A 26817-nucleotide genomic window follows, 5' to 3' on the forward strand; every position below is an offset into this window, starting at 1 on the left:
TGAGACCAGGCTGTACCTCTCTCTACACTCTGCTTCCTTAAAGGGAGGTTCTGTACTGTAGACCACTGACTGGGCTTCTGATTGTGCTTTAGAATAGTGATTACAGTTCTAATTTTCTTTAGATCGTTGAATGGGGTTCCACTCTGCTTTAGAACAATGACTATGGTTCTGCTGCTCTACAGGAAAGCAAAGTGTATGAAATGTAGTTGTAACTTGACTGCTCTTGTCATCTCTTTCTCCATCACACTCTCTTTTTCTTTCCACCTCTTCTTTCCAGTGTGTTTCTGTCTGTCATTCTCAGTTGCAGTTTCTCTCTCTCTCTTTCTCTCTCTTCCTCTCCTCTCTCTCTTTCCTTCTCTCTTCCTCTCGTCTCTCTCTCTTCCTCTCTCTACATCTCCTCTCTTTCTCTCTCTCTCTCTCTCTCTCTCTCTCTCTCTCTGATTTACAGTGTGTTATGGATTGCTGTGAAGTGCTGCCCTGGCCTCCACTCATATAAACAGTACAGAGGCCCCTCCTTTGCCACCACCTAATGTCATTAACAGCTGGCTTTCTTAAATAGACACACACACACACACACACACACACACACACACACACACACACACACACACACAATGTTTTTACCCACACAAATGTCGCCTGTCGTCATGGCGGAAGACAAAACCATAAAGATTTCAAACAAATGTAGTGTTGAGTTTGAACATGCACCCAGATACACACAAACACACATTCTGAGGGGCAGAGGCCAGTAGACACAGTTAATCAACTACAGAACCAACCTACCCAGCACTCCCTCTCCTCTTACTCTCTCTTTCCATATCCTTTACTTACCCCACCCCCTTAACACACACTGACTATCTCTCTCTTCTGCCTCTCTCTCTCTTTAGCCCCATTTATACCTGCTTTTAACAACATGCATACTCTGTCCTGATCTTGTCCACATTCTGATTGTGCCCACATTTTTAGACAGGTGTAGACAATTAAAATACGCATTGCGATCTGATTGTGATCAGATCTTTCTGACCACCCCCGGAGGTAGTCAAGCATGCATTGTGTCTGGATGTCTTGTGTGTACAGTAGACAGATTCGGACAGAGAAACAATTGAAATCATCATTTCCCCACCTTCTAAAATCATTGACAGGTGGCACCATTAAATCATGACATCAATATGTGTGTCTTAAAATAAATAAATACATGTAATTTTAAAAGAATAACACTCAGTTAATTTGCGTACAGGGAGGGACCAGGAAATCTGGAAATGTGGGCACAATCAGAATGTAAACAATCAGGAGAAAGGACCTATGATAGCACCAGGTATAAACGTGTCTCTCTCTCTCTCTTCCTCTCTCTCTCTCTAACCCCCCTCTCCCCCTCTCTCTCTCCAACCCTCCCAACTTTCTCCCCTCTATTAAGTTCCAAGCTTCTTTCAATCTGAAGTGAATAACATATTCCAAACAGGTCAGACTTACTTTTCTCCTTGTTGTTATTGGAGCTGTGCTTTAGATCGTGCTTATAGCTGCATGTTGTGCTGGTTGCACTAGAGGTGGTTAAGTAGGAGAGAGTGTTGCTGATTTTCACAGATGTCTCTTTTCCTAACATGTGTGAGCAGTTAGAGCCTGCCGTTTTAGTTCTACTGCTCAACGAGTAATGGACAGATTCTTTTGAAATGAAACATTTCTGCAGTCGATCTTAGTTTTGACGGATATGTACACACGATTAGGTTTGATCTGATTTGTGGAACAGTTTGCTGTGTTATTTTAACTATTTTGACCGTGATTAGGAAATCATGGACATTGCACAGCAAAAAGTGACATCTAAGCAACTTAAATATGTTATCCAGAGTGATAATTCACTTCAAATTAGTGTTTCTTGTCTTACTGAGCTAAAATATCTAACGTCATTGGCAGATATTTGGCTTCTTTTAACCTAAAAAAGGCTAAATACAAGTAATCTATCTTATTTGAATATATTTTTTCAAGATATTTAATCGTCTTATTAAAATAAGCAAAATGATCTGGCAATGACGTTACATAATTTAGTTAAGAACATAAAAAAAAAGTGAATTATCACTCAATATAACATTTCTAGACTTGCTTAGATTTCACTTTTTGCAGTGCGTGATGTAATGGGATATCCATCCATGTGCAGTGCGTGATGTAATGGGATATTCATCCATGTGCAGTGTGTGTAATTCTACAGCTCCTAATTCAACTGTCAGCAGCTGCTCTTGTTATTTTCCATTAGGTTCAGCGCTATGCCTTATGCTATAGATATAAGCTATAGGTTACTTAATGTGCAAGAGAAGTTTCGGTCTAGCCATTGGATATACATATCTCTGATAGTGTATGCCATGAAATAGTCTTTATTTTGGTTCTGTGGGACATTCCATAGGGAGCGCATGATGCTCTTTGACAGACAGAAAGTAATCCCTTCCACTGTGGTTGCCAGCTCTGTCAGAAGGACGTCCCAGTGCAACATTTTAAAAAGGGCAGACAGTTGTCAGCCGTTTGACTTTGGCTTGGAGCAAAAGACTGATAGCAGAGTACACACCTCATGGATTACTACACAGCAGTGGAGGCTGGTGGGAGGAGATATAGACTGATAGCAGAGTACACACCTCATGGATTACTACACAGAAGTGGAGGCTGGTGGGAGGAGATATAGACTGATAGCAGAGTACACACCTCATGGATTACTACACAGCAGTGGGGGCTGGTGGGAGGAGATATAGACTGATAGCAGAGTACACACCTCATGGATTACTACACAGCAGTGGAGGCCGGTGGGAGGAGCTATAGACTGATAGCAGAGTACACACCTCATGGATTACTACACAGCAGTGGAGGCCGGTGGGAGGAGATATAGACTGATAGCAGAGTACACACCTCATGGATTACTACACAGCAGTGGAGGCTGGTGGGAGGAGATATAGACTGATAGCAGAGTACACACCTCATGGATTACTACACAGCAGTGGAGGCTGGTGGGAGGAGATATAGACTGATAGCAGAGTACACACCTCATGGATTACTACACAGCAGTGGGGGCTGGTGGGAGGAGATATAGACTGATAGCAGAGTACACACCTCATGGATTACTACACAGCAGTGGAGGCTGGTGGGAGGAGATATAGACTGATAGCAGAGTACACACCTCATGGATTAATACACAGCAGTGGAGGCTGGTGGGAGGAGCTATAGACTGATAGCAGAGTACACACCTCATGGATTACTACACAGCAGTGGGGGCTGGTGGGAGGAGATATAGACTGATAGCAGAGTACACACCTCATGGATTACTACACAGCAGTGGAGGCTGGTGGGAGGAGCTATAGACTGATAGCAGAGTACACACCTCATGGATTACTACACAGCAGTGGGGGCTGGTGGGAGGAGATATAGACTGATAGCAGAGTACACACCTCATGGATTACTACACAGCAGTGGAGGCTGGTGGGAGGAGCTATAGACTGATAGCAGAGTACACACCTCATGGATTACTACACAGCAGTGGAGGCTGGTGGGAGGAGCTATAGACTGATAGCAGAGTACACACCTCATGGATTACTACACAGCAGTGAAGGCTGGTGGGAGGAGCTATAGAGGGACGGGCTCATTGTAATGGCTGGAATGGAATTCATGGAACGGTATCAAATATATGGAAATCACGCTTGACTCCGGTCCTTTTATTCCATTCCAGCCATCCTATAGCTCCTCCCACCAGCCTCCACTGCCACACAGCCTTTCACCACTCCTTCCCCACATTTCTATCACATTTAGATGGTCACTCAATGGACACTTCCATCCAAAGCAACTCCCAAACTCCCACGTTTAAACTGAACTGCTGTCTCCTATCCTATCCCCTTGCCCCAACGCAACTTTTGTCCCTAACCACTCAGGCACTTGTGTAGCTGTTAGTGGATTGTATGTATAAGCAAAATATACCAACTTACCCTCCTATAGGCTAGGAGGACTTTTCATCAGTTTTACTTATGTGCCTAAAGAGTAGGGTCAATGGGTTGATTAAGGAATGCAGTTTGATAGTAGAGAACCTACTTAGGATCAAGTATTTCTCTTTTCACCTGCTGTCTGACTGGCTGTGCCCCAACCTGGGACCTGTCCCTGGGACTCACTCCACCGCCCTGTCCCCTGATGTGGGACCTGTCCCTGGGACTCACTCCACCGCCCTGTCCCCTGATGTGGGACCTGTCCCTGGGACTCACTCCACCGCCCTGTCCCCTGATGTGGGACCTGTCCCTGGGACTCACTCCACCGCCCTGTCCCCTGATGTGGGACCTATCCCTGGGACTCACTCCACCGCCCTGTCCCCTGATGTGGGACCTATTCCTGGGACACTCATCTGTCCACCACCACTGTCAACGCTTGGCGTTAATTGCCACCCAGGGCCATTATCACCACACACACACACACACACACACACACACACACACACACACACACACACACACACACACCTTGATGTCCTGTCACTCACTCTGTTTAATCTTAACCACTAAGCTCCTCTCCCTCATCTCCTCCCAGATGTGTTTGGAACAACAGAAACTACACAGAGAGCCAGGACACGCACACACGCACAAAACATTCATGGTATCTGCGGGTGTACAGTTGAAGTCGGAAGTTTGCATACAACTTAGCCAAATACATTTAAACTCAGTTTTTCACAATTCCTGACATTTATTCCTTTGTTTCATCAGACCAGAGGACATTTCTCCAAAAAGTACGATCTTTGTCCCCATGTGCAATTGCAAACCGTAGTCTGGCTTTTTTATGGTGGTTTTGGAGCAGTGGCTTCTTCCTTGCTGAGCGGCCTGTCGATATAGGACTTGTTTTAGATTCCGTCTCTCACAGTTGAAGTGTACCTATGATAAAAATTACAGACCTCTACATGCTTTGTAAGTAGGAAAACCTGCAAAATCGGCAGTGTATCAAATACTTGTTCTCCCCACTGTAGATACTTTTGTACCTGTTTCCTCCAGCATCTTCACAATGTCCTTTGCTGTTGTTCTGGGATTGATTTGCACTTTTCTCACCAAAGTACGTTCATCTCTAGGAGACAGAACGCGTCTCCTTCCTGAGCAGTATAACGGCTGCGTGGTCCCATGGTGTTTATACTTGCGTACTATTGTTTGTACAGATGAACATGGTACCTTCAGGCGTTTGGAAATTGCTCCCAAAGATGAACCAGACTTGTGGAGGTCTACAATTCTTTTTCTGAGGTCTTGACTGATTTCTTTTGATTTTCCCATAATGTCAAGCAAAGAGGCAGTGAGCTTGAAGGTAGGCCTTGAAATACATCCACAGGTACACCTCCAATTGACTGAAATGATGTCAATTAACCTATCAGAAGCTTCTGAAGCTATGACATAATTTTCTGGAATTTTCCAAGCTGTTTAAAGTCACAGTCAACTTAGTGTATGTAAACTTCTGACCCACTGGAATTGTGATACAGTGAATTATAAGTGAAATAATCTGTCTGTAAACAATTGTTGGAAAAATTACTTGTGTCATGCAGAAAGTAGATGTCCTAACCGACTTGCCAGAACTATAGTTTGTTAACAAGAAATGTGTGGTGGTTGAAAAACGAGTTTTAATGACTCCAACCTAAGTGTATGTAAACTTCCCACTTCAACTGCACATGATACATATACACTGAGTGTACAAAACATTAAGAACACCTGCTCTTTCCATGACATAGACTGACTAGGTGAAAGATGATCCCTTATTGATGCCACTTGTTAAATCCACTTTAATCAGTGTAGATGAAGGGAAGGAGACAGGTTAAATAAGGATTTTTAAGCCTTGAGACAATTGAGAAATGGATTGTGTATATGCACCTTTGAACGGGGGATGGTAGTAGGTGCCAGGTGTACCGGTCTGTCTCAAGAACTGCAACTCTGCGGGATATTTCACACTCAACAGTTTCCCATTTGTCTCAAGAATGGTCCACCACCCAATGGACATCCAGCCAACCTGACACAACTGTGGGAAGCATTGGAGTCAACATGGGCCAGCATCCCTGTGGAATGCATTCGACACCTTGTAGAGTCCATTCCCCGGCGAATTGAGGCTGTTCAGAGGGCAAAAGGAAGGTGTTCCTAATGTTTTGTACACTCAGTGTAACAGAATATTACTTTCAGAGGGGGTACTAATAGCAACCTGCGAGGAGGATCTGTAGGGACTGACCCAGGGATATCTGGCTGGGATATTGGTAGGCGTGTGGGGGAAAACAATAGCCTTTCCTTATGGCTGGCTGGTCCAGAGCAAACACAGTTCCTAATAGAGGATTTGACACTCACCTTGACCCTGACAGCAGTCTGCTCTAATAGCTTGTATCTGGCTCATACTCTCTCTGGTGCATAGGACAGCAACAACACATGTCCAATCCAGGCAGTTCTTTAATAATAAGAAATTATTTGGTGGGTGCATGTATTTGTACTATTTCACACATGTATGAATTGGAAATGTGTGTTTTTACATATCCCAACTCCCCCTGAGACACCTTCAGAGAGTGGGGTCACAGCCAGCCATTGTTAAGGCACATTAACAGGGGAGTTGGGATATTGTCTTGCTCAAAGGCACATTAACATCATTTTTTTCACCTTGTCACTGCAGGGATCCAAACTAGCGACCTTTACGGTTACTGTCCCAACACTCTAAGCACTAGGCTACCTGCTGTATCTGGCTTGGACTCTGCTGCATAGGGCAGCAACAAAGGATCTCTATTCCTGGCAGACTGGCAGTTTTATCCACAGAGATCTCAGTGTAGGCCCAGTCAAGTGTTTTTTCCCACCTGAACTTGACCCCCCTTTTTAGAGAATCATCATCTTTCTTGTTATGAATGGGGACAAAGAGGGTGTTGTCGTTGTTAACCGTTTTTTTTTCTTCTTCTTTCCTTGTTTTTATTCAGGAGGTGTTCCAGTAAAATTAGACGCCATCCTTCCTCGTCACCCTGTCCTCTTCTCCTCCATCTTTCTCTCCATCACTCCCTTTCTCCCATCTTTTCTACTCCCATACTGAACCGTCCATCTCTCTCTCCCCTTTCCTCCTCCCGTTCTCTCCGTTCTCCATTCTTCATCCCCACATCCACCTCTGAACTGCTGTTATCTGTGCCTCTACCTTCCTCCTGTCTTCAACCTTCTTTTCTTCTTTTTGGGGTTCACTTCCCTTCAATTATTTCCCTGCTTCTCTCTCTTCACCCTCTTTCCCCTCCTCTTCCCTCTTTCCCTTCCTCTCTCCATCCGGCCTCTCTCGGCCTCTGGTAGAGGTCACCATGTGGGCCAACTACATTGTCCAGCCAGAGGAGGATGGCCGTATGGGGGCGGTAGGAGCTGGGGCCCATGGGGGCCTGGCCGGCCTGGCAGGGGTCAAGGGAGTTGGGCGTGCTACAAGGCGGACCCCTAGGATGAGTGACAGCCAGGAGGGGAAGATCAAGCTGGCGTTCTTTGTGGCCATTGTGGGTGTGACCCTGACAGTGCTGGGGGTGGGGACAGAGTTCTGGGTGGAGCTGGCCACGCCCAAGACCTGGAGTAACAACCAGACGTGTCAGACAGCCCACTACGGCCTGTGGAAGGGGTGTACCCGCACCCTGTGGGTGGACGACATCGACCCCGAGAGAGAGAGCTGCGGCCCCGCAGACCTGCCCGGAGGTGAGGAACCTGTCTGTCTGTTGCATTAGGGCAAGCCATGAGTTGATTTTGGTGAAAGGCTTGGTAATATTCTTAGGGTCTCATTTTGATGACAACACTGTAAAAATGGGTTTTGACTAGAGGGAGTAAAGCTACGACCGGAAGGGATTTTTTCGTAACAGGTTAGGAGAATTTGCGCAGCAGGTTAGGATCAATAATGTGGCAGGTTAGGAGACTTAGGTTACGTTTAGGAAAAGGGTTAAGGTTAGCTAAAATGCTCTCCTAACCTGCTACGAAAAACCTCTTCCTGTCGTAGTTGGACTCCCTCAAATCAGAACCACAGAAATGGAGTTAAAGATGTAGTCAACTGGGGCACTGATTTCATGACCAAACCCTGTTTGCACTGCAGTGCTGTGTGTGTTAGTTAGGGCTTCCTCCCCTTCCTCTGCAATGATCTGTAAACATAGGATAGGTGGAAGCAGTGTGTTGGATGTCTCCCAGGAATTTGCATTAATGCAGCATCAGTATGTGGGTGTGTGTATGCATGTATACATTGTATGTATGTGTGTGCATGCACTTGTGTGTGTGTGTGTGTGCTTATGCAAACGTGTGTGAATAGGAGGCGTGTATGCCAGCTTTGCTGCGTGTGTATCTGGGTCATCCTACAGATAATGTGCAAATTGAGTCCTTAAAGGAATACTGCTTTGAAATGGAGCCAGTCTGAATTTGACAAATCTGAATGTGGCTACTGGTCTGTCTGTTAGTTATCTAGCTATAGGCATCAGATTTTTATAATCGTTGGTGAGTCAGAAAAGGATGTTTCCAGTATCCTTGTAAACATCCAACCTTTCAGTGTGTTTATATAAGACAGACGCTTCCCTTTTACTGCATGATGGAGCTTCTCCATTTGGAATATTTCAATGGATTATTATTATTATTATTTCATTTCAATTTGTTGTAATTTTAGAATTGAATGATCCGTCAGAATTATATTTTGATTGCAGGAATTCCTCATTATATTAAACATTTAATTTTTACATTTCAGGAAAAGAAAGCTATTTAATTATGATTTTCAGCCACTTCCTCCATCCTGTACTGTTACGTTCCCCCATGTAAGTCTCTTATCTGTGGAATGACCCGTTTCTGTCTGTAGGGATCGTCCAGTGGTGGATGAATGCAGGTATTAAAGCACTTGTCCCACAGAGGGGGCCAGACAGGGCCTACGGTAGGATGAGGTAGCCATCTCCTGTATTCGTGCTTTATCTGCCAGAATAGTCTGATATTCAGCCAGGCTAGCAGTGGTTGGCTTTGATACACTAGCAATGATGTTTGTATTGTTTTGAATAGGAGGTATATATATTTTACATTGTATAAATATAAAATATATGTATTTCATTTTGCAGTCTTGATTTAGCTTGTTTTATTAGGATGGATGAGTCCTATGAATGTTCATATCTATTACAATGTACACGCTATATCCATCTGGTGCATTGTTTATCATCCTCCGGTATTTTAGAGGGCTGATTCACCTTGGATGTCTAGTCAATAAACATCTATGTCTGACTCACCTTGTGTGTCTTGTCTAGCAGATAAACATCTGTGTTTACGATGACGGTCTGTGTGTTGGAGTAGAGTCCGTATCTATTCTGACACTTCCTCGTCTCCTTGCGTCAAAACACTATTGGCCCAGAGCGCCTGACAGACAGGCTCTGCTGTGTGTGTGTGGACTTCTCACGTTTGGAGAAAAACAACTGTTTCTCCGTCTGTGCTTCTCTATTTCACATTCATGTTTACATGCCCCTGGCGCCTGTCCCTGGGAAACAACATCACAGTCATTCTCTGTCACTGTCTGTCAGTGCCAGACCAACTAATACATCATACATCACTCACTGCTACTGTACGTTACCATAACCTCTGACTAACTGACTCAGCCACTCAGAGGTAGACAGGTGGACAGGTAGACAGGTGGAGAGCTTGAGAGGTAGATCTCACTATAAATCTGTGGTCATAATATACAGGTTTCCTGTAATGCACCAGTGTTGCAGACAGAATAGCATTAAGGTTGATAGGAGAGTCTGCTGTATGTGTTTGTACTTGTGTGTTTAGTTTGGTTTTACTATACTTGTGGTGACCAGAAGTCAAACCAGGAAAAACGTTATTTTAGGCTAAGGTTTAGGGTTAGGTTTAGGGTTAGGTTTAGGGTTAGGTTTAGGGTTAGGGGTTGAGGACGAGATAATATATATAAAGACAGAGAGAGAGAGGAAGAGCAGCAGAGGACGGGATAATATATACTGCTCAAAAAAATAAAGGGAACACTTAAACAACACATCCTAGATCTGAATGAAAGAAATAATCTTATTAAATACTTTTTTCTTTACATAGTTGAATGTGCTGACAACAAAATCACACAAAAATAATCAATGGAAATCCAATTTATCAACCCATGGAGGTCTGGATTTGGAGTCACACTCAAAATTAAAGTGGAAAACCACACTACAGGCTGATCCAACTTTGATGCAATGTCCTTAAAACAAGTTAAAATGAGGCTCAGTAGTGTGTGTGGCCTCCACGTGCCTGTATGACCTCCCTAAAATGCCTGGGCATGCTCCTGATGAGGTGGCGGATGGTCTCCTGAGGGATCTCCTCCCAGACCTGGACTAAAGCATCCGCCAACTCCTGGACAGTCTGTGGTGCAACGTGGCGTTAGTGGATGGAGCGAGACATGACGTCCCAGATGTGCTCAATTGGATTCAGGTCTGGGGAACGGGCGGGCCAGTCCATAGCATCAATGCCTTCCTCTTGCAGGAACTGCTGACACACTCCTGCCACATGAGGTCTTGCATTGTCTTGCATTAGGAGGAACCCAGGGCCAACCGCACCAGCATATGGTCTCACAAGGGGTCTGAGGATCTCACCTCAGTACCTAATGGCAGTCAGGCTACCTCTGGCGAGCACATGGAGGGCTGTGCGGCCCCCCAAAGAAATGCCACCCCACACCATGACTGACCCACCGCCAAACCGGTCATGCTGGAGGATGTTGCAGGCAGCAGAACGTTCTCCACGGCGTCTCCAGACTCTGTCACGTCTGTCACGTGCTCATTGTGAACCTGCTTTCATCTGTGAAGAGCACAGGGCACCAGTGGCGAATTTGCCAATCTTGGTGTTCTCTGGCAAATGCCAAACGTCCTGCACGGTGTTGGGCTGTCAGCACAACCCCCACCTGTGGACGTCGGGCCCTCATACCACCCTCATGGAGTCTGTTTCTGACCGTTTGAGCAGACACATGCACATTTGTGGCCTGCTGGAGGTCATTTTGCAGGGCTCTGGCAGTGCTTCTCTTGCTCCTCCTGGCACAAAGGCGGAGGTAGCGGTCCTGCTGCTGGGTTGTTGCCCTCCTACGGCCTCCTCCACGTCTCCTGATGTGCTGGCCTGTCTCCTGGTAGCGCCTCCATGCTCTGGACACTACGCTGACAGACCCAGCAAACCTTCTTGCCACTGGTCGCATTGATGTGCCATCCTGGATGAGCTGCACTACCTGAGCCACTTGTGTGGGTTGTAGACTCCGTCTCATGCTACCACTAGAGTGAAAGCACCGCCAGCATTCAAAAGTGACCAAAACATCAGCCAGGAAGCATAGGAACTGAGAAGTGGTCTGTGGTCCCCACCTGCAGAACCACTCCTTTATTGGGGGTGTCTTGCTAATTGCCTATAATTTCCACCTGTTGTCTATTCCATTTGCACAACAGCATGTGAAATTTATTGTCAATCAGTGTTGCTTCCTAAGTGGACAGTTTGATTTCACAGAAGTGTGATTGACTTGGAGTTACATTGTGTTGTTTAAGTGTTCCCTTTATTTTTTTGAGCAGTGTATATAAAGACAGAGAGAGAGAGGAAGAGCAGCAGAGGACGAGAGAATATATATAAAGACAGAGAGAGAGAGAGGAAGAGCAGCAGAGGATGAGAGAATATATATAAAGACAGAGAGAGAGAGAGGAAGAGCAGCAGAGGATGAGAGAATATATATAAATACAGAGTGAGAGAGAGGAAGAGCAGCAGAGGATGAGAGAATATATATAAAGACAGAGAGAGAGAGAGGAAGAGCAGCAGAGGATGAGAGAATATATATAAATACAGAGTGAGAGAGAGGAAGAGCAGCAGAGGATGAGAGAATATATATAAATACAGAGTGAGAGAGAGGAAGAGCAGCAGAGGATGAGAGAATATATATAAATACAGAGTGAGAGAGAGGAAGAGCAGCAGAGGATGAGAGAATATATATAAATACAGAGTGAGAGAGAGGAAGAGCAGCAGAGGACGAGAGAATATATATAAATACAGAGTGAGAGAGGAAGAGCAGCAGAGGACGAGAGAATATATATAAATACAGAGAGAGAGAGAGGAAGAGCAGCAGAGGACGAGAGAATATATATAAATACAGAGAGAGAGAGAGGAAGAGCAGCAGAGGATGAGAGAATATATATAAAGACAGAGAGAGAGAGGAAGAGCAGCAGAGGATGAGAGAATATATATAAAGACAGAGAGAGAGAGAGGAAGAGCAGCAGAGGATGAGAGAATATATATAAATACAGAGAGAGAGAGAGGAAGAGCAGCAGAGGACGAGAGAATATATATAAATACAGAGTGAGAGAGAGGAAGAGCAGCAGAGGATGAGAGAATATATATAAATACAGAGAGAGAGAGGAAGAGCAGCAGAGGATGAGAGAATATATATAAATACAGAGAGAGAGAGAGGAAGAGCAGCAGAGGATGAGAGAATATATATAAATACAGAGTGAGAGAGAGGAAGAGCAGCAGAGGATGAGAGAATATGTATAAAGACAGAGAGAGAGAGAGGAAGAGCAGCAGAGGATGAGAGAATATATATAAATACAGAGAGAGAGAGGAAGAGCAGCAGAGGATGAGAGAATATATATAAAGACAGAGAGAGAGAGAGGAAGAGCAGCAGAGGACGAGAGAATATATATAAATACAGAGTGAGAGAGGAAGAGCAGCAGAGGATGAGATAATATATATACATACAGAGAGAGAGAGAGGAAGAGCAGCAGAGGATGAGAGAATATATATAAATACAGAGAGAGAGAGAGGAAGAGCAGCAGAGGATGAGAGAATATATATAAATACAGAGAGAGAGAGGAAGAGCAGCAGAGGATGAGAGAATATATATAAAGACAGAGAGAGAGAGGAAGAGCAGCAGAGGACGAGAGAATATATATAAATACAGAGAGAGAGAGAGGAAGAGCAGCAGAGGATGAGAGAATATATATAAATACAGAGAGAGAGAGGAAGAGCAGCAGAGGACGAGAGAATATATATAAATACAGAGAGAGAGAGGAAGAGCAGCAGAGGACGAGAGAATATATATAAATACAGAGAGAGAGAGGAAGAGCAGCAGAGGATGAGAGAATATATATAAAGACAGAGAGAGAGAGAGGAAGAGCAGCAGAGGACGAGAGAATATATATAAATACAGAGTGAGAGAGAGGAAGAGCAGCAGAGGATGAGAGAATATATATAAATACAGAGAGAGAGAGGAAGAGCAGCAGAGGACGAGAGAATATATATAAATACAGAGTGAGAGAGGAAGAGCAGCAGAGGATGAGATAATATATATAAATACAGAGAGAGAGAGAGGAAGAGCAGCAGAGGATGAGAGAATATATATAAATACAGAGAGAGAGAGAGGAAGAGCAGCAGAGGACGAGAGAATATATATAAATACAGAGTGAGAGAGAGGAAGAGCAGCAGAGGACGAGAGAATATATATAAATACAGAGTGAGAGAGAGGAAGAGCAGCAGAGGATGAGAGAATATATATAAATACAGAGTGAGAGAGAGGAAGAGCAGCAGAGGATGAGAGAATATATATAAATACAGAGAGAGAGAGGAAGAGCAGCAGAGGACGAGAGAATATATATAAAGACAGAGAGAGAGAGAGGAAGAGCAGCAGAGGATGAGAGAATATATATAAATACAGAGAGAGAGAGGAAGAGCAGCAGAGGATGAGAGAATATATATAAAGACAGAGAGAGAGAGAGGAAGAGCAGCAGAGGACGAGAGAATATATATAAATACAGAGAGAGAGAGGAAGAGCAGCAGAGGATGAGAGAATATATATAAAGACAGAGAGAGAGAGAGGAAGAGCAGCAGAGGACGAGAGAATATATATAAATACAGAGAGAGAGAGAGGAAGAGCAGCAGAGGACGAGAGAATATATATAAATACAGAGAGAGAAGAAGTGTCTATCTAATGCAGTATTAACCAAGCCCCTGTGATCCTCTCTCTTTTCCTTCTTTCATCTTGTTCACCTCCCTCTCCATCTGTCTCCCTCTTTCTCTTTGTTCTCACCCCTCCCTCCATCTGCCCACTCTATCACTCCCTATCTCTCCTTCCCCCTCTTTCTCATGCTATCTGCGCTCTCTCGCTCTCTCCTTCTCTTCTCTTCCTCCCTACAAATGTCTTGCTTTCTCTCCTTCCCCTCCACCTGCCCACTCTTTCTATCTTTCCTTCTCCCTCTCTTCCATCCCCCCTCTCTCTCTTGTCTCTCATGGCACCATATGTGCTGTGGATATGCTGTGGATGTGCTGTGGATGTGCTGTGGATATGCTGTGGATGTGCTGTGGATGTGCTGTGGATGTGCTGTGGATGTGCTGTGGATATGCTGTGGATGTGCTGTGGATGTGCTGTGGATGTGCTGTGGATGTGCTGTGGATATGCTGTGGATGTGCTGTGGATGTGCTGTGGATGTGGGACTGTGTAGAGCAGTGAGCAGTGTTTTTCATGGTGCTCCTGCTACACAGCAGATAAAATAGGTCTTCATGCCTAGGAGGACAGAGGGGATGGATGCACAGGGACCAGCAATATACTGTGTGTGTGTGATGTTCCCTCTCTGTTTCTCTTCTCAGAATCTAACTGCACTTACTTTAAATTCTTCACCAATGGAGACAACGCTGTCATATTTAAGAAGACGACCCACAAGAGTAAGTCAGCATCTTAAGTCTCGCCTCCGCCTCCTCCTCCTCCTTCTCTTCCTCTCACCCTCTCTTTCTCTACCTCTACCCCTCTCTCTCTTTCTCACAGTGCTGTATTTATCCCCTGTGATGTCATTCTCAGATGCACAATACTCACTGAGGTGTAACTCTGCCCTCCCTCATTCTCCCCTGTCTACCTCTCCAACACCTCTTCACACTTTCTCTAACCACTTCTCCCTCTATTCACTTCCTCTCCATCCCTCTCTCCTCCTCCTCTCATTCTGTCTCCGCCCCTCTCTCTTCCTCCTCCCCTCTCTCTCCCAGACCTGAACATAGCGGCTGCTATCCTAGCAATGATAGCTCTGTCTATGATGGTGATGGGGGCTATCTGTATCACCATGTCCCTCAGTAAAGGAGTGCCCTTCTTCCTCAAGCCCGCCTCCTTCTGCTTCACCCTATCAGGTAAGGGGAAGTAGACTACAAAGAGAGCAGCCACTATTCTGGGTGTAGACTTAGACCTCCTTGTAGGGAAATAAACAATAAAAAATGTACAGTAAACATTACACTCGCAAAAGTTCCAACAGAATAAAGACATTTCAAATGTCATATTATGTCTATATACAGTCGTGGCCAAATGTTTTGAGAATGACACAAATATTAATTTTCACAAAGTCTGCTGCCTCAGTGTCTTTAGATATTATTGTCAGATGTTACTATGGAATACTGAAGTATAATTACAAGCATTTCTTAAGTGTCAAAGGCTTTTATTGACAATTACATGAAGTTGATGCAAAGAGTCAATATTTGCAGTGTTGACCCTTCTTTTTCAAGACCTCTGCAATCCGCCCTGGCATGCTGTCAATTAACTTCTGGGCCACATCCTGACTGATGGCAGCCCATTCTTGCATAATCAATGCTTGGAGTTTGTCAGAATTTGTTGGTTTTTGTTTGTCCACCCGCCTCTTGAGGTTTGACCACAAGTTCTCAATGGGATTAAGGTCTGGGGAGTTTCCTGGCCATGGACCCAAAATATCGATGTTTTGTTCCCCGAGCCACTTAGTTATCACTTTTGCCTTATGGCAAGGTGCTCCATCATGCTGGAAAATGCATTGTTTGTCCCCAATTGTTCCTGGATGGTTGGGAGAAGTTGCTCTCGGAGGATGTGTTGGTACCATTCTTTATTCATGGCTGTGTTCTTAGGCAAAATTGTGAGTGAGCCCACTCCCTTGGCTGAGAAGCAACCCCACACATGAATGGTCTCATGATGCTTTACTGTTGGCATGACACAGGACAAATGGTAGCGCTCACCTTGTCTTCTCTGGACAAGCTTTTTTCCAGGTGCCCCAAACAATCAGAAAGGGGATTCATCAGAGAAAATGACTTTACCCCAGTCCTCAGCAGTCCAATCCCTGTACCTTTCGCAGAATATCAGTCTGAGAATCACTGACATGATGTCAACTGGTCCTTTTGTGGCAGGGCTGAAATGCAGTGGAAATGTTTTTTGGGGATTCAGTTCATTTGCATGGCAAAGAGGGACTTTGCAATTAATTGCAATTCATCTGATCACTCTTCATAACATTCTGGAGTATATGCAAATTGCCATCAAATTGCCAGCAGTAGACTTTGTGAAAATGTATATTTGTGTCATTCTCAAAACTTTTGGCCACGACTGTACAGTATTGTAATTATGTGAAAAGTACAACATGGAAAATGAATACACATAAATATAAGTTGTATTTACAATAGTGTTTGTTCTTCACTGGTTGCCCTTTTCTTGTGGCAACAGTTCACAAATCTTGCTGCTGTGATTGCTCACTGTGGTATTTCACGCAATAGATATGTGAGTTGGATTTGGATTTGTTTTTCAAATTCTTTGTGGGTCTGTGTAATCTGAGGGAAACATGTGTCTCTAAAATTGTCATACATTTGGCAGGTCAGGAAGTGCAGCTTAGTTTCCACCTCATTTTGTAGGCAGTGTGCACATAGTCTGTCTTCTCTTCAGAGCTAGGTCTGCCTACGGCGCCCTTTCTCAATTGCAAGGCTATGCTCACTGAGTCTGTACATAGTCAAAGATTTCCTTAATTTTGGGTCAGTCACAGTGGTCAGGTATTCTGCCACTGTGTACTCTCTGTTTTGTGCCAAATAGCATTCAAGTTAGCTCAGTTTTTTTGTAAATTCTTTCCAATGTGTCAAGTAATTATCTTTTTGTTTTCTCATGATTTGGTTGGGGACAGAAGCACCAGATCATCAGCAAACAGTAGACATTTGACTTCAGATTCTAGTAGGGTGAGGCCGGGTGCTGCAGACTCTTCTCGTCAATTCGTTGATGTATATGTTGAAGAGGGTCGGGCTTAAGCTGCATCCCTGTCTCACCCCCCAGCCCTGTGGAAAGAAATGTGTTTTTTGCCAATTTTAACTGCACATTTGTTGTTTGTGTACATGGATTTTATCATGTTGTATGTTTTTCCGTCAACACCACTTTCCATGAACTTGTATAGCTCTCTCTCTCTCTCTCTCACTCTCTCTCCCCTCACACCTCCTCTCCGTCTCACCATCCTACTCCCTCTCCCCCGTCTCCCTCCACATCCATTCCCCCTCCCTCCCTCCCTCCCTCCCTCCCTCCCTCCCTCCCTCCCTCCCTCCCTCCCTCCCTCCCTCCCTCCCTCCCTCCCTCCCTCCCTCCCTCCCTCCCTCAGGTCTACTGGTCCTGCTGTCTATACTGGTGTTTCACCAGTCAGTGCTGGCCCTGTTGTCATCTGACCACTCCATACCGCTCCACCACGAGCTCTCCTGGTCCGTGGCCTGTGTGGGCTTCGCTGGGGCCATCCTCATCGTGGGGGGGATCCTTTTCCTGATCCTCTCCCTCCCCTACAGCCCATGGGAGAAATGTCTGCCTCAACGCAACAGCAGCACTACCTAGCACATGGGAGGCCCAAAAGAGGCCCAAAAGCTGTGGGAGAAAATGTAGTTTAATATCAGGATCGCAATCAAACTCCAGTCCTCGAGGGATGCACTGTCTGCTGGCTTTAGTTGTCAGGTATAAATCAGACACTGATTAGAACAACTACAACCAGTAGACACTGATGCCAACCAGGAGTTGAGTTGGTAACATGTAGGTTACTACCGTTGCTAAGGGAGGAGATACTTTATTGTTTCCAGGAAGTGGCACAGCCATCCCTGCTACATGAAACGCCTTGCAGGTTATCACTATTAATCTATTATGAATGATTATGACGTCTTACACTTAATACCTAGAAATAATATATTATCTATTTATTATCTACACCTTGTCCACATGAATGAATGGTGTTTTTACATAAGAATGTGTGAATGACTCAATGTATGTATGGAAGATAAAGATGTATATTTGACAGTGTATTGTATAGACTCACTTTACAAGCACAGCTCTGTATATAAAATATATGTGTTTATATTTTATTTATACCTGCACACTGTAGCCTTTTGTTCAAGCTTGGAGGGTGTATTTAGTTTTTAGCTTATTCAAACCCTTTTTTCATCACGTGTTTTATTTGTCATAATAAAGCCCACCTTGTCTTTCTCTACCTACATGTTTGTTTGGGGAAATGCACATTGTGCCTAAATGGTCCTATGATCATAAGTATGTCTCACTGGGTTTGCTTTTGAAATAAATAGATTTGACATAAGAAACGCTCTCCTACTTTGTCTTGTCTACGAGTCCTTTTCTCCCTTCTAACTTAAATGCAACCCATTTTTTAACCCTTACCAACAGATGTACCAACCCTGACCAAATCTCTCTCTCCCTCTCTCTCTCTCTCTCTCTAAAATTAGTACATTTCTCATCCCAGTTGCACTGCAGCGGTTGAGAAACCTTATCCATGAATGTGAACTATGTACCTCACCCCCACCCTACCCTCACTCTTACCCCCACGTGCACCTGCACCCCCACCTCTCCCAACCCCACTTTCTCTCCTGTCTCTAGGGGAGCACCTCTTCCCAAGCCCCCCACCTCTGTTGCCCTCACCCCATTGGCCCAGAGGTGGTGTACTAGGTCAGAAGGGTCCTAGAACCTCCTTCCATGTCGGTTCCATTTCTTTTGGAGACCCTCTACCCTAATTGTCCAAGGGGGGTACAGAGACCACCAACACACACACACTCAAGCCCTCCAGTGAGCAGAAACTGAAACCAGTGCTGACACATTACACGGTGTTCAGAAAGTATATATAGCTGTTTAATGGTTCTGCACAGCCTCTTTGACTAGAGCAATAGAAGCAGTGCTGGCTTGTACCAGGTGTACACCTCAGAGTGTGATATTTTTTAGATTTTGGCCGACAAATGTAGTATCACCACCTCTTTCCAGGCTGGATCACACCCGGCCGTGATTGGGAGTCCCATAGGGCGGCGCACAATTGGCCCAGTGTCGTCCGGGTTTGGCTGGTGTAGGCTGCCATTGTAAATAAGAATTTGTTCTTAACTGACTTGCCTAGTTAAATAAATGTTAAATAAATAATAATAATAATAAAAATTCCTGGTTAAATAAAGTAAATAAATAAAATATTGTGGTCATATTCATTAACAGGATAGTGCAAATAAATATTTTCATACCTTAGGTCTAAAGTTGTGTCAAGTCTCTCTCTCTCTGTCTGTCATTCCCACCAACTCTCACTTTTCTATTTTTTCTCTCTCTGTCATTCCCTCCATCTCTCTCTCTCTCCATCCCTTGATCATCTCATACTCTCATTCCTTTAAAGAAAAAAATCATCAGTCTGTAAATCGGTCTGTTATTGTTTTTTTTATAAACTTCGTGCAATACAGTGTTTGAGTTTATCACACATTTAGATAAACCATAATCATTTTGTCTAGATATATCTATTCTCAACTACATAGTATTCATATTGCCCACATAAATGCTATCTGTGTGCAGTTTTGTCACATTATTATTTTTTCTCTCAAATGAAATAAAATGAAGAAACTAAAATCAAAAAGAATGGTGGTTTCATTTCCTTTCCCCAGTCTGTACTGTAGCGGGGTGTCCAATAGTGTCCATCCCAGTTCTGCCATCACTCCAGACAATAAATGAGGTGCAAGAGAGTGTTTACACATGTATACATTCTCATCAACATAAACAGAAGGGGTCAAAGTTCAAGGTTCAAGGGTCACGTGGGAAGCACAGTGAGAGTTTTTTCTTTGGGGGTGGGGTTTGGATGTTCGTCTCCATAGTGATTCTGTCATGGGTCATGTGACAGAGGAGAAGACATGCCCAAAACGGGCAGGGCAGGGTGGGGCCAAGCTAGGGTGGGGCGGGGCAGGGCAGGGTGGGGAGAGGCATCGCACCCCATGAGAACTGGGGGGTAGCCTGTACCCATACAGAGGATCAAAAACACATCACCCTCCCCTCCCCTTCCCAAAATACACACCCTGTTTTCATACCAGAGGTCCTAAAGAAAGTATCTATAGAATTTGCAAATATAGGTATGCGTTAATTACAATGTACATGTTTCATTTCAAAAGTTTTCTCTATAGTGTATTTTAACCCCCCACCTCCGTCCCCACATTTATTTAATTGACATTTTTCATTGTCAATTTCAGTTTAATAATGGATGGATAGCATCTGTTGTGTCTGTTCTAGAGAATAATTTTGGGTCTCTCGCTTGTAGAAAATAATGAATAAATGTTTCTCTTCTTCTCTCCAGGTGACAAGCTTCACCTGTTTTCTCTGTACAAATATATCAGTTTCTCTTCTTCTCTCTTCAAGACAGAGGTTTCTGTTAATGCCCAGAAAACAAACATGTTCAACATGACTACAGCTACGACTACTGCTAACATTGATTGGAATGGAACTCAGACTAACATAGGCCCATAGAAAACAGACTCAGAATAACACTGAAGTTGCTCAGTTGCCTCAGTCACTCACTTATTGTAGCCTTCAGTTACAATATTGGAAGACAATGTACAGTATTCACACAACTTAACTGTGTGTTAGAACCAAGGGGTAGAAAATCAAAATAGATAAATTAACTGAACTCCACCAAAGAACAAGTTGTAATAATAGTAATAATAATACATGATATATTATTATTATTAGATAATAATTAAATCATATAAATCATAATACACACTCATCTTCTCATACGTTGTATACACTCATGCTTGACACCAATGACACAGTTACACAGCCCACTGATCATACCAGCGTGTCTGTGTTTAAGAAATTCACAGTAAACGTCGTCAGGATCCAAAATCAGAGTGAAAATGATACAAATCATATCATCATTCTAAAACGATAGCATTGTGAACAGAGCTAGCTCGTAATAACGCTAATAATAATCACAACAACAATTGACGTCAAATATGATCTTGTTAAATCAGCGTTAGTATTGCACTAAAGAAAGTGGATTGTTTAAAATAGTAGCCCAAGATTAATCGCGTTGGAACATTAACAAAATAAATCATTTCTAGTGCGTTAAAATAGTAAAATAGTTTTGTTGTTAAAGTTCATTATTGTTGTAATTATCACGTTCTGTTATTACTTGTTTTCTTTTGTTTCTCAGTGAGATACTGTAGACTAATAACAGTGAAAAAGATTTTCTCTCTCTCTCCTCTCCATTCCTTTATCTCAATACCCTTTAATACTTCTTCATCCCAATCCCCCTCTCTATATATCTCTCTCTCTTCCTTCCCTGTGTACCCTCCCTCCCTCTCTCCCCCTCCCCTCCTCTCTACACGGGTGTTGTCTTCCTGTTGAGCGTATTGGAGTTGCTCTCTCTATCTCCCTTTAGCCTGTCCAGTGTTCCCATCCCTCGTTCTCTCTCCACCGTGGACGAGGAGAAGGGTGGGGGCCCCGAGCCCACCGAGTTGCCCATGGGTGCGTTGGAGTTGGAGGAATTCTGGGATAGCGAGGGGTTGTGGGACTTCAGAGAGGGCAGCGTGCCGCTCATCATCACACCCCCTCCTCCCCCTCCTCCCCCGTCCTTGGGGAAGCAGTTGTGGAGCTGGTAGAGGGTGGCGCGGTCCACGGTGCCGTACATGGGGGGCAGGCCAGCCAGCTTGGGGTCGCGGGACAGAGTGTAGAGGGAGATGTCACCCCCCGCCAGGGTGGTGTGGGAGCGAGAGTGAGGGTTGGGCAGCGTGGCCACAGACATGGGCCCCTGGGAGAGCATGGCCGAGGGGGGCAGGCCAAAGTTCTTCCCCCCGCCTCCCCCCACCGGCGAGGGGTCTCGGGAGCGTGAGGGGTCAGTAGAGCGGGATGAGGAGCGGGAGCGACGGCGGAAGCGGTAGCTGGGTAGGCGGAGCATGGCGTGCGTGGTCCCCTTGAAGATGTCAGTGCGCGAGCGGCAGCGAAGCTCCTTGTTCTTTTCGATGTAGATGTTGACGGCCAGAACGCCCACCATCTCAGCCATGATGAAGGACAGGCCTCCGAAGTAGAAGGACCAGCCGTAGCTGTACTGCCACTTCTTGTCTTCGTCCTTCTTAGGGGAGATGTCTCCCAGCGCTGCAGAGATGTACACGATCACACCGATGATGTTGCTCAGACCTGGGGGAGACAGGGGACAAATGAGGATATACAAACACACACACACACACGCACACACACGCACGCACACGCACGCACGCACGCACACACACACACACACACACACATAGATGAGGATAAATATACACAGATTCACACACACCCGCACACACACACACACAGATGAGGATATATACACACACACAAACACACATACACGCACACTCTCTCTCTCTCTCTCTGTCATGTTATCCAGAGCAGGAGAGCAGGAGGAAAGACATGACTTTACATCAAAAGAACATAAACACATGTATACATACTAAGAGACTTAGACAGACACATAAAGACACAGAAATAATCACAGACACACACACAGACACACAGACAGGTCTGACAGGAGTTAGTTAGTGCACCTGCAGCCACAAAGAGAATGCCTGCTCCCAGGACGATGTTCCTCTTGTGCTTATAGAAGCGACTGAGACCGATACACACCCCTCCCATCAACAGCAGGATAGCACTGAGGATAGGGAAGATGTTGGAAGCCCTGACCATACCTACAGAGAGAGAGGGACAGGAGAGAGACGGGACAGTGACGGGGAGAGCGAGGGGAAGTGAGAGAGAACAAGTGAGAGAGAAGAAGAGAGAAAGCGGAAGTGGGTGATAAAGAGAGAGGGAGGGGAAGCGAGAGAGAACAAGTGAGAGAGAAGTAGAGAGAAGAAGAGAGAGAGAGAATAAGAGAGAGAGGAAGTTGGTGATAAAGAGAGAGGGAGGGGAAGTGAGAGAGAACAAGTGAGAGAGAAGTAGAGAGAAGAAGAGAGAATAAGAGAGAGGAAGTTGGTGATAAAAAGAGAGGGAGGGGAAGTGAGAGAGAACAAGTGAGAGAGAAGAAGAGAGAGAGAGAATAAGAGAGAGAGGAAGTTGGTGATAAAGAGAGAGGGAGGGGAAGTGAGAGAGAACAAGTGAGAGAGAAGTAGAGAGAAGAAGAGAGAGAGAATAAGAGAGAGAGGAAGTTGGTGATAAAAAGAGAGGGAGGGGAAAGAGAAAAGGTCAAAGTAGCAGATAGAATCAGAGGGAGAGGATGAGAAATAAACAGCTGTATTCTGCTGTGAGCAAATGAATTACCATGTGGCCAAGCTAGTGAGTGTTTAATTGTATCAGCTCTTTCCCAAGAGGCATCAACTCTGATACCCCCCAGGACAGACACACACACACACTTCACCACTCCTTTCCCATCTAGGACATAGGCCAGAGGACAGAAATGCCAAAGTAAATGCCAGCCAAATGCCGAGGCTACATAGTAAACAGTACACAGTCTTCTCCTGCTGCATTGTGGGGCGGACACACATAGTGCGGCACGGAACACCCACACAGGTGTGGCCTGGAGGAACACCCGTGAACTAGGGCAGCACATTATCCCTCGACTTCATACAAACACTAACATGTTTTATTCAAACACAGCTTATTTTCTCCCGGTCTTCAGGAGTGAGATCTAACTACTCTATGTGGTCTAAGGCTTCTGTAAAAAGTGGTTTACAGTTGTGGATGAGTTAGGCTGTGTATCAGTTATGGGGAACTCCCGTCCTGGGGGTGGCAACAGTGTGTGCAGGGTTGTGTTCCAGCCCTGCCCAACACACCTGTTCAAATGTTTTTCTTTTTAGACCACAAAAAATTGTCAAAGACTCCAGCCACTCAAGTCATAGACTGTTTTCTTGCTACCGCACGGCAAGCGGTACCGCAGCGCCAAGTCTATGTCCAAAAGGCTCCTTATCAGCTTCTAACCCCAAGCCATCAGACTGCTGAACAATTAATCAAATGGCCACCGGACTATTACATTGACCCCCCCCCCATTTGTTTTGTACACTGCTGCTACTTGCTGTTTATTATCTATGCATAGTCACTTCACTCCTACCTCCATGTACAAAATCACCTCTAACCTGTACCCCCGCACACTGACTCGGTACCGGTACCCCCGGTATATAGCCTCGTTATTGTTAAGTTATTGTGTTACTTTAGTTTATTATTTACTTTAGTTTATTTAGTAAATATTTTCTTAACTCTTTTTTTTTTATAAACCAACAGCATTGTTGGTTTATAAGGGCTTGTAAGTAAGCATTTCAATGTAAGGTCTACTACACCTGTTGTATTTGGCGCATGTGACTAATAAAATTTGATTTCATTTGAATCAGGTATATTAGAGCTGGGCTGGAACAAAAGCCTGCACCTCCACTTCAGGTTCATCAGATGTTGACTTACGTAGAACATACTCAGGCCCATCATGGTCAAAGTCAGCATCCTCAGGGAAGTGGTTGATCTGAGAGCACACTCCCCTCTTCACCCCTGAGAGAGAGAGAGAGAGAGAGAGAGAGAGAGAGAGGGAGAGAGAGAGAGAGAGAGAGAGAGAGAGAGAGAGAGAGAGAGAGAGAGAGAGAGAGAGAGAGGGAGAGAGAGAGAGGGAGGTGTGGGGTGGCGGGGTTAGAACAGAATACACACACTCTCTATCTCACACACACACACATACACACACACGTGCACACGTGCACACACTTTATACATCAGCACATGCATCAGCTCCACTCCACAGAGATTCATCAGAAAAAGAAACAGCAGTTTATATTAGCATATAAAAAGAGAGCAAGAGAGAAAGAGGAAGAGAAAAAGGCATGAGAGAGAGAAACTGCAGACTGGTTGTGCCTCAGGTTCTGTCCTGTCATTGTTCACCCTTCCCAGGTAGGTCTGAGGACAGAACAGTACGCATCCCCAACACAAAACATCCACACTCTCTGCCCTTAGGAACTGATTCTAGATCAGATGTCCTTGCCCCAGCCCTCACCATAACCATTAGGAAAACAAAACTACCAAAATTGGTCCTGGGTCTGTCGTTAAGGTCATGCAGTATCTCATTAATATCACACTCACATACATACATTATTTGTCATCAGGTGCTGGGTAGAAAAACACTAATTTAATGTAGAAAGGGTACCAGCGTATATGTATATATAGTTCTAATAAGAAGGTTTTATTTAGAGTGAACCACAGCTACCAATATTCACTTAAAAATGGTCATTTCACTGTGGTCCTTTCTGAATAAGAGCATGCAGTAACTGAATGAACACACTAACTCACCCCCCACACACACCCCAACACAGAGAGCCATCCATACAGGCAGACAGGCAGACAGATAGCTACCCGCTGGGGTCTTGTGGCTCTACTGCAGACAGACAGATGGACGGACGGACGCACGGTGATGACAGCACACGACTGGTGCTGGCTGATGGATGGATTGTGAGAGAGTTGGAGTGATGGAATGATGAGACACAGACGGAGGAGGGAGAGAAGGACAGATGTGGGGTGAGCTTGTCTCTTTCTCATTGTTCTTTTATTTCCATGGTTGTCGTCTGTAAAGAAAGAGATGGGGGCACAGAGGAGGGTGTCAGCTAAACCCCCTGACAGACGCCATTTTGGCTCTAAACCAGGAAGTAGTTCCCCATTGGTACAGATCTAGGATCAGTTAACCCTCTCTCCCAATGTTAACCATAACCATTAGGTGGGAAAACCAGTGTCTAGGGAGCAACTACTCTACAGCTGTACTGGCTACTCCTGAAACAGAGAAACAGCTGGCTAGAGCCAAAATGACCTGAGTTTCACTCACTTCTATTCACTTACCTGGTAACTCTGCAAGAAACATACTGGAGGGTGAAACTGACCTACATGGGCAGTAGAGGCTGCTCTAAGTAATGCCCCAAAGATCAGTGTTCTCTATTTGAACCATCACCACAACAGCATTCAATCTAAAGCATCAACACTCATATCACTGCTGTTGATTGGTGGCTTGTCTGATGCCATGCACATTAAACTCTTGCTCTCCATTGGTTTCAGTTGAATATTGAATATTTGCAGCCCACAATGTGAGGTTAGGGGCCTTTGACTAAAAGCTAAGGGAGAGACTGTACTGACCTACTAGTATTTTGCCTAGTTAAATCAAGGTACAAATAAAATCAAAATACAAATCTGGAATCCTCTCAAACTGCCGTATCAGAGAATACCCCATTCTTCAGCCCCTAACACAGCAATGTGTGACACCCACCCGCAGGCTTAAATCTTTTAGAGCCAATATGTCCTCTGTTTCCATTGCACCTACACTTCACTGCATCACTGCACAGCTTCTGAGCATCCATCTTGACTCAATACTCTACGGACATCAAGGATACTTGACCTCTAAGCCATACCAAAGCAATGAAGGCTCCACTGCACCGCATAAAGAAAGAGAGGAGAGAAAGAGAGGAGAGAGAGAGAGAGAGGGGGAAAGAGAAAGAAAGAGAGCGAGAGAGAACCAGAGAGAGAAAGAGAGAGAGAGGGGAGAGCAGAGAGAACGTAAAGGGAGAGATAGCAGACAGAGGCAGAGGGAGTATGAGAGAGAGGGGCAGAGAGAGAGAGGCAGAGACGACAGAGGGAGAGAGTGGGAAGAGAGAGAGCAGAGAGAGAGAGGGAGGGAGAGAGTAAAGAGAGAGAGAGTAAAGAGAGAGAGCAGAGAAAGGGAGAGAGGGAGAGAGAGCATGAGAGCGAGCGAGAGAGAAAGAGAGAGAGAGAGAGAGAGAGAGAGAGAGAGAGAGAGGAGCACTGCAGCATTGCTGTAAGGGCTGGGGCTTATCTCTAATTGGCTGCTTTGTTATCAGGAAGCTTAGAGATGAG

The 26817-nt window shown here is 44.8% G+C and overlaps 2 protein-coding genes across 2 annotated transcripts; one reads left to right on the forward strand and one right to left on the reverse strand.

The window, feature by feature from the left end:
• Positions 1-1362: 1362 nt before the first annotated feature.
• LOC115188709 (voltage-dependent calcium channel gamma-6 subunit-like) lies at positions 1363-18301 on the forward strand. Its single transcript, XM_029747439.1, has 5 exons — positions 1363-1459; positions 6929-7667; positions 14571-14645; positions 14961-15098; positions 17333-18301. The coding sequence occupies exons 2-5, from the start codon at positions 7292-7294 to the stop codon at positions 17554-17556; spliced, it is 813 nt and encodes a 270-aa protein (XP_029603299.1). The 5' UTR covers positions 1363-1459; positions 6929-7291; the 3' UTR covers positions 17557-18301.
• A 1087-nt stretch (positions 18302-19388) lies between these two features.
• LOC115188716 (voltage-dependent calcium channel gamma-8 subunit) lies at positions 19389-25446 on the reverse strand. The gene is made up of 4 exons (XM_029747453.1): positions 25315-25446; positions 24382-24465; positions 22542-22682; positions 19389-22149 (listed from the first exon to the last, which is right to left on the reverse strand). The coding sequence occupies exons 3-4, from the start codon at positions 22678-22680 to the stop codon at positions 21335-21337; spliced, it is 954 nt and encodes a 317-aa protein (XP_029603313.1). The 5' UTR covers positions 22681-22682; positions 24382-24465; positions 25315-25446; the 3' UTR covers positions 19389-21334.
• Between the last annotated feature and the right edge of the window lie 1371 nt (positions 25447-26817).

This window comes from Salmo trutta, chromosome 3 (assembly GCF_901001165.1).
Source record: "Salmo trutta chromosome 3, fSalTru1.1, whole genome shotgun sequence".
Classification (NCBI taxonomy): Eukaryota; Metazoa; Chordata; class Actinopteri; order Salmoniformes; family Salmonidae; genus Salmo; species Salmo trutta.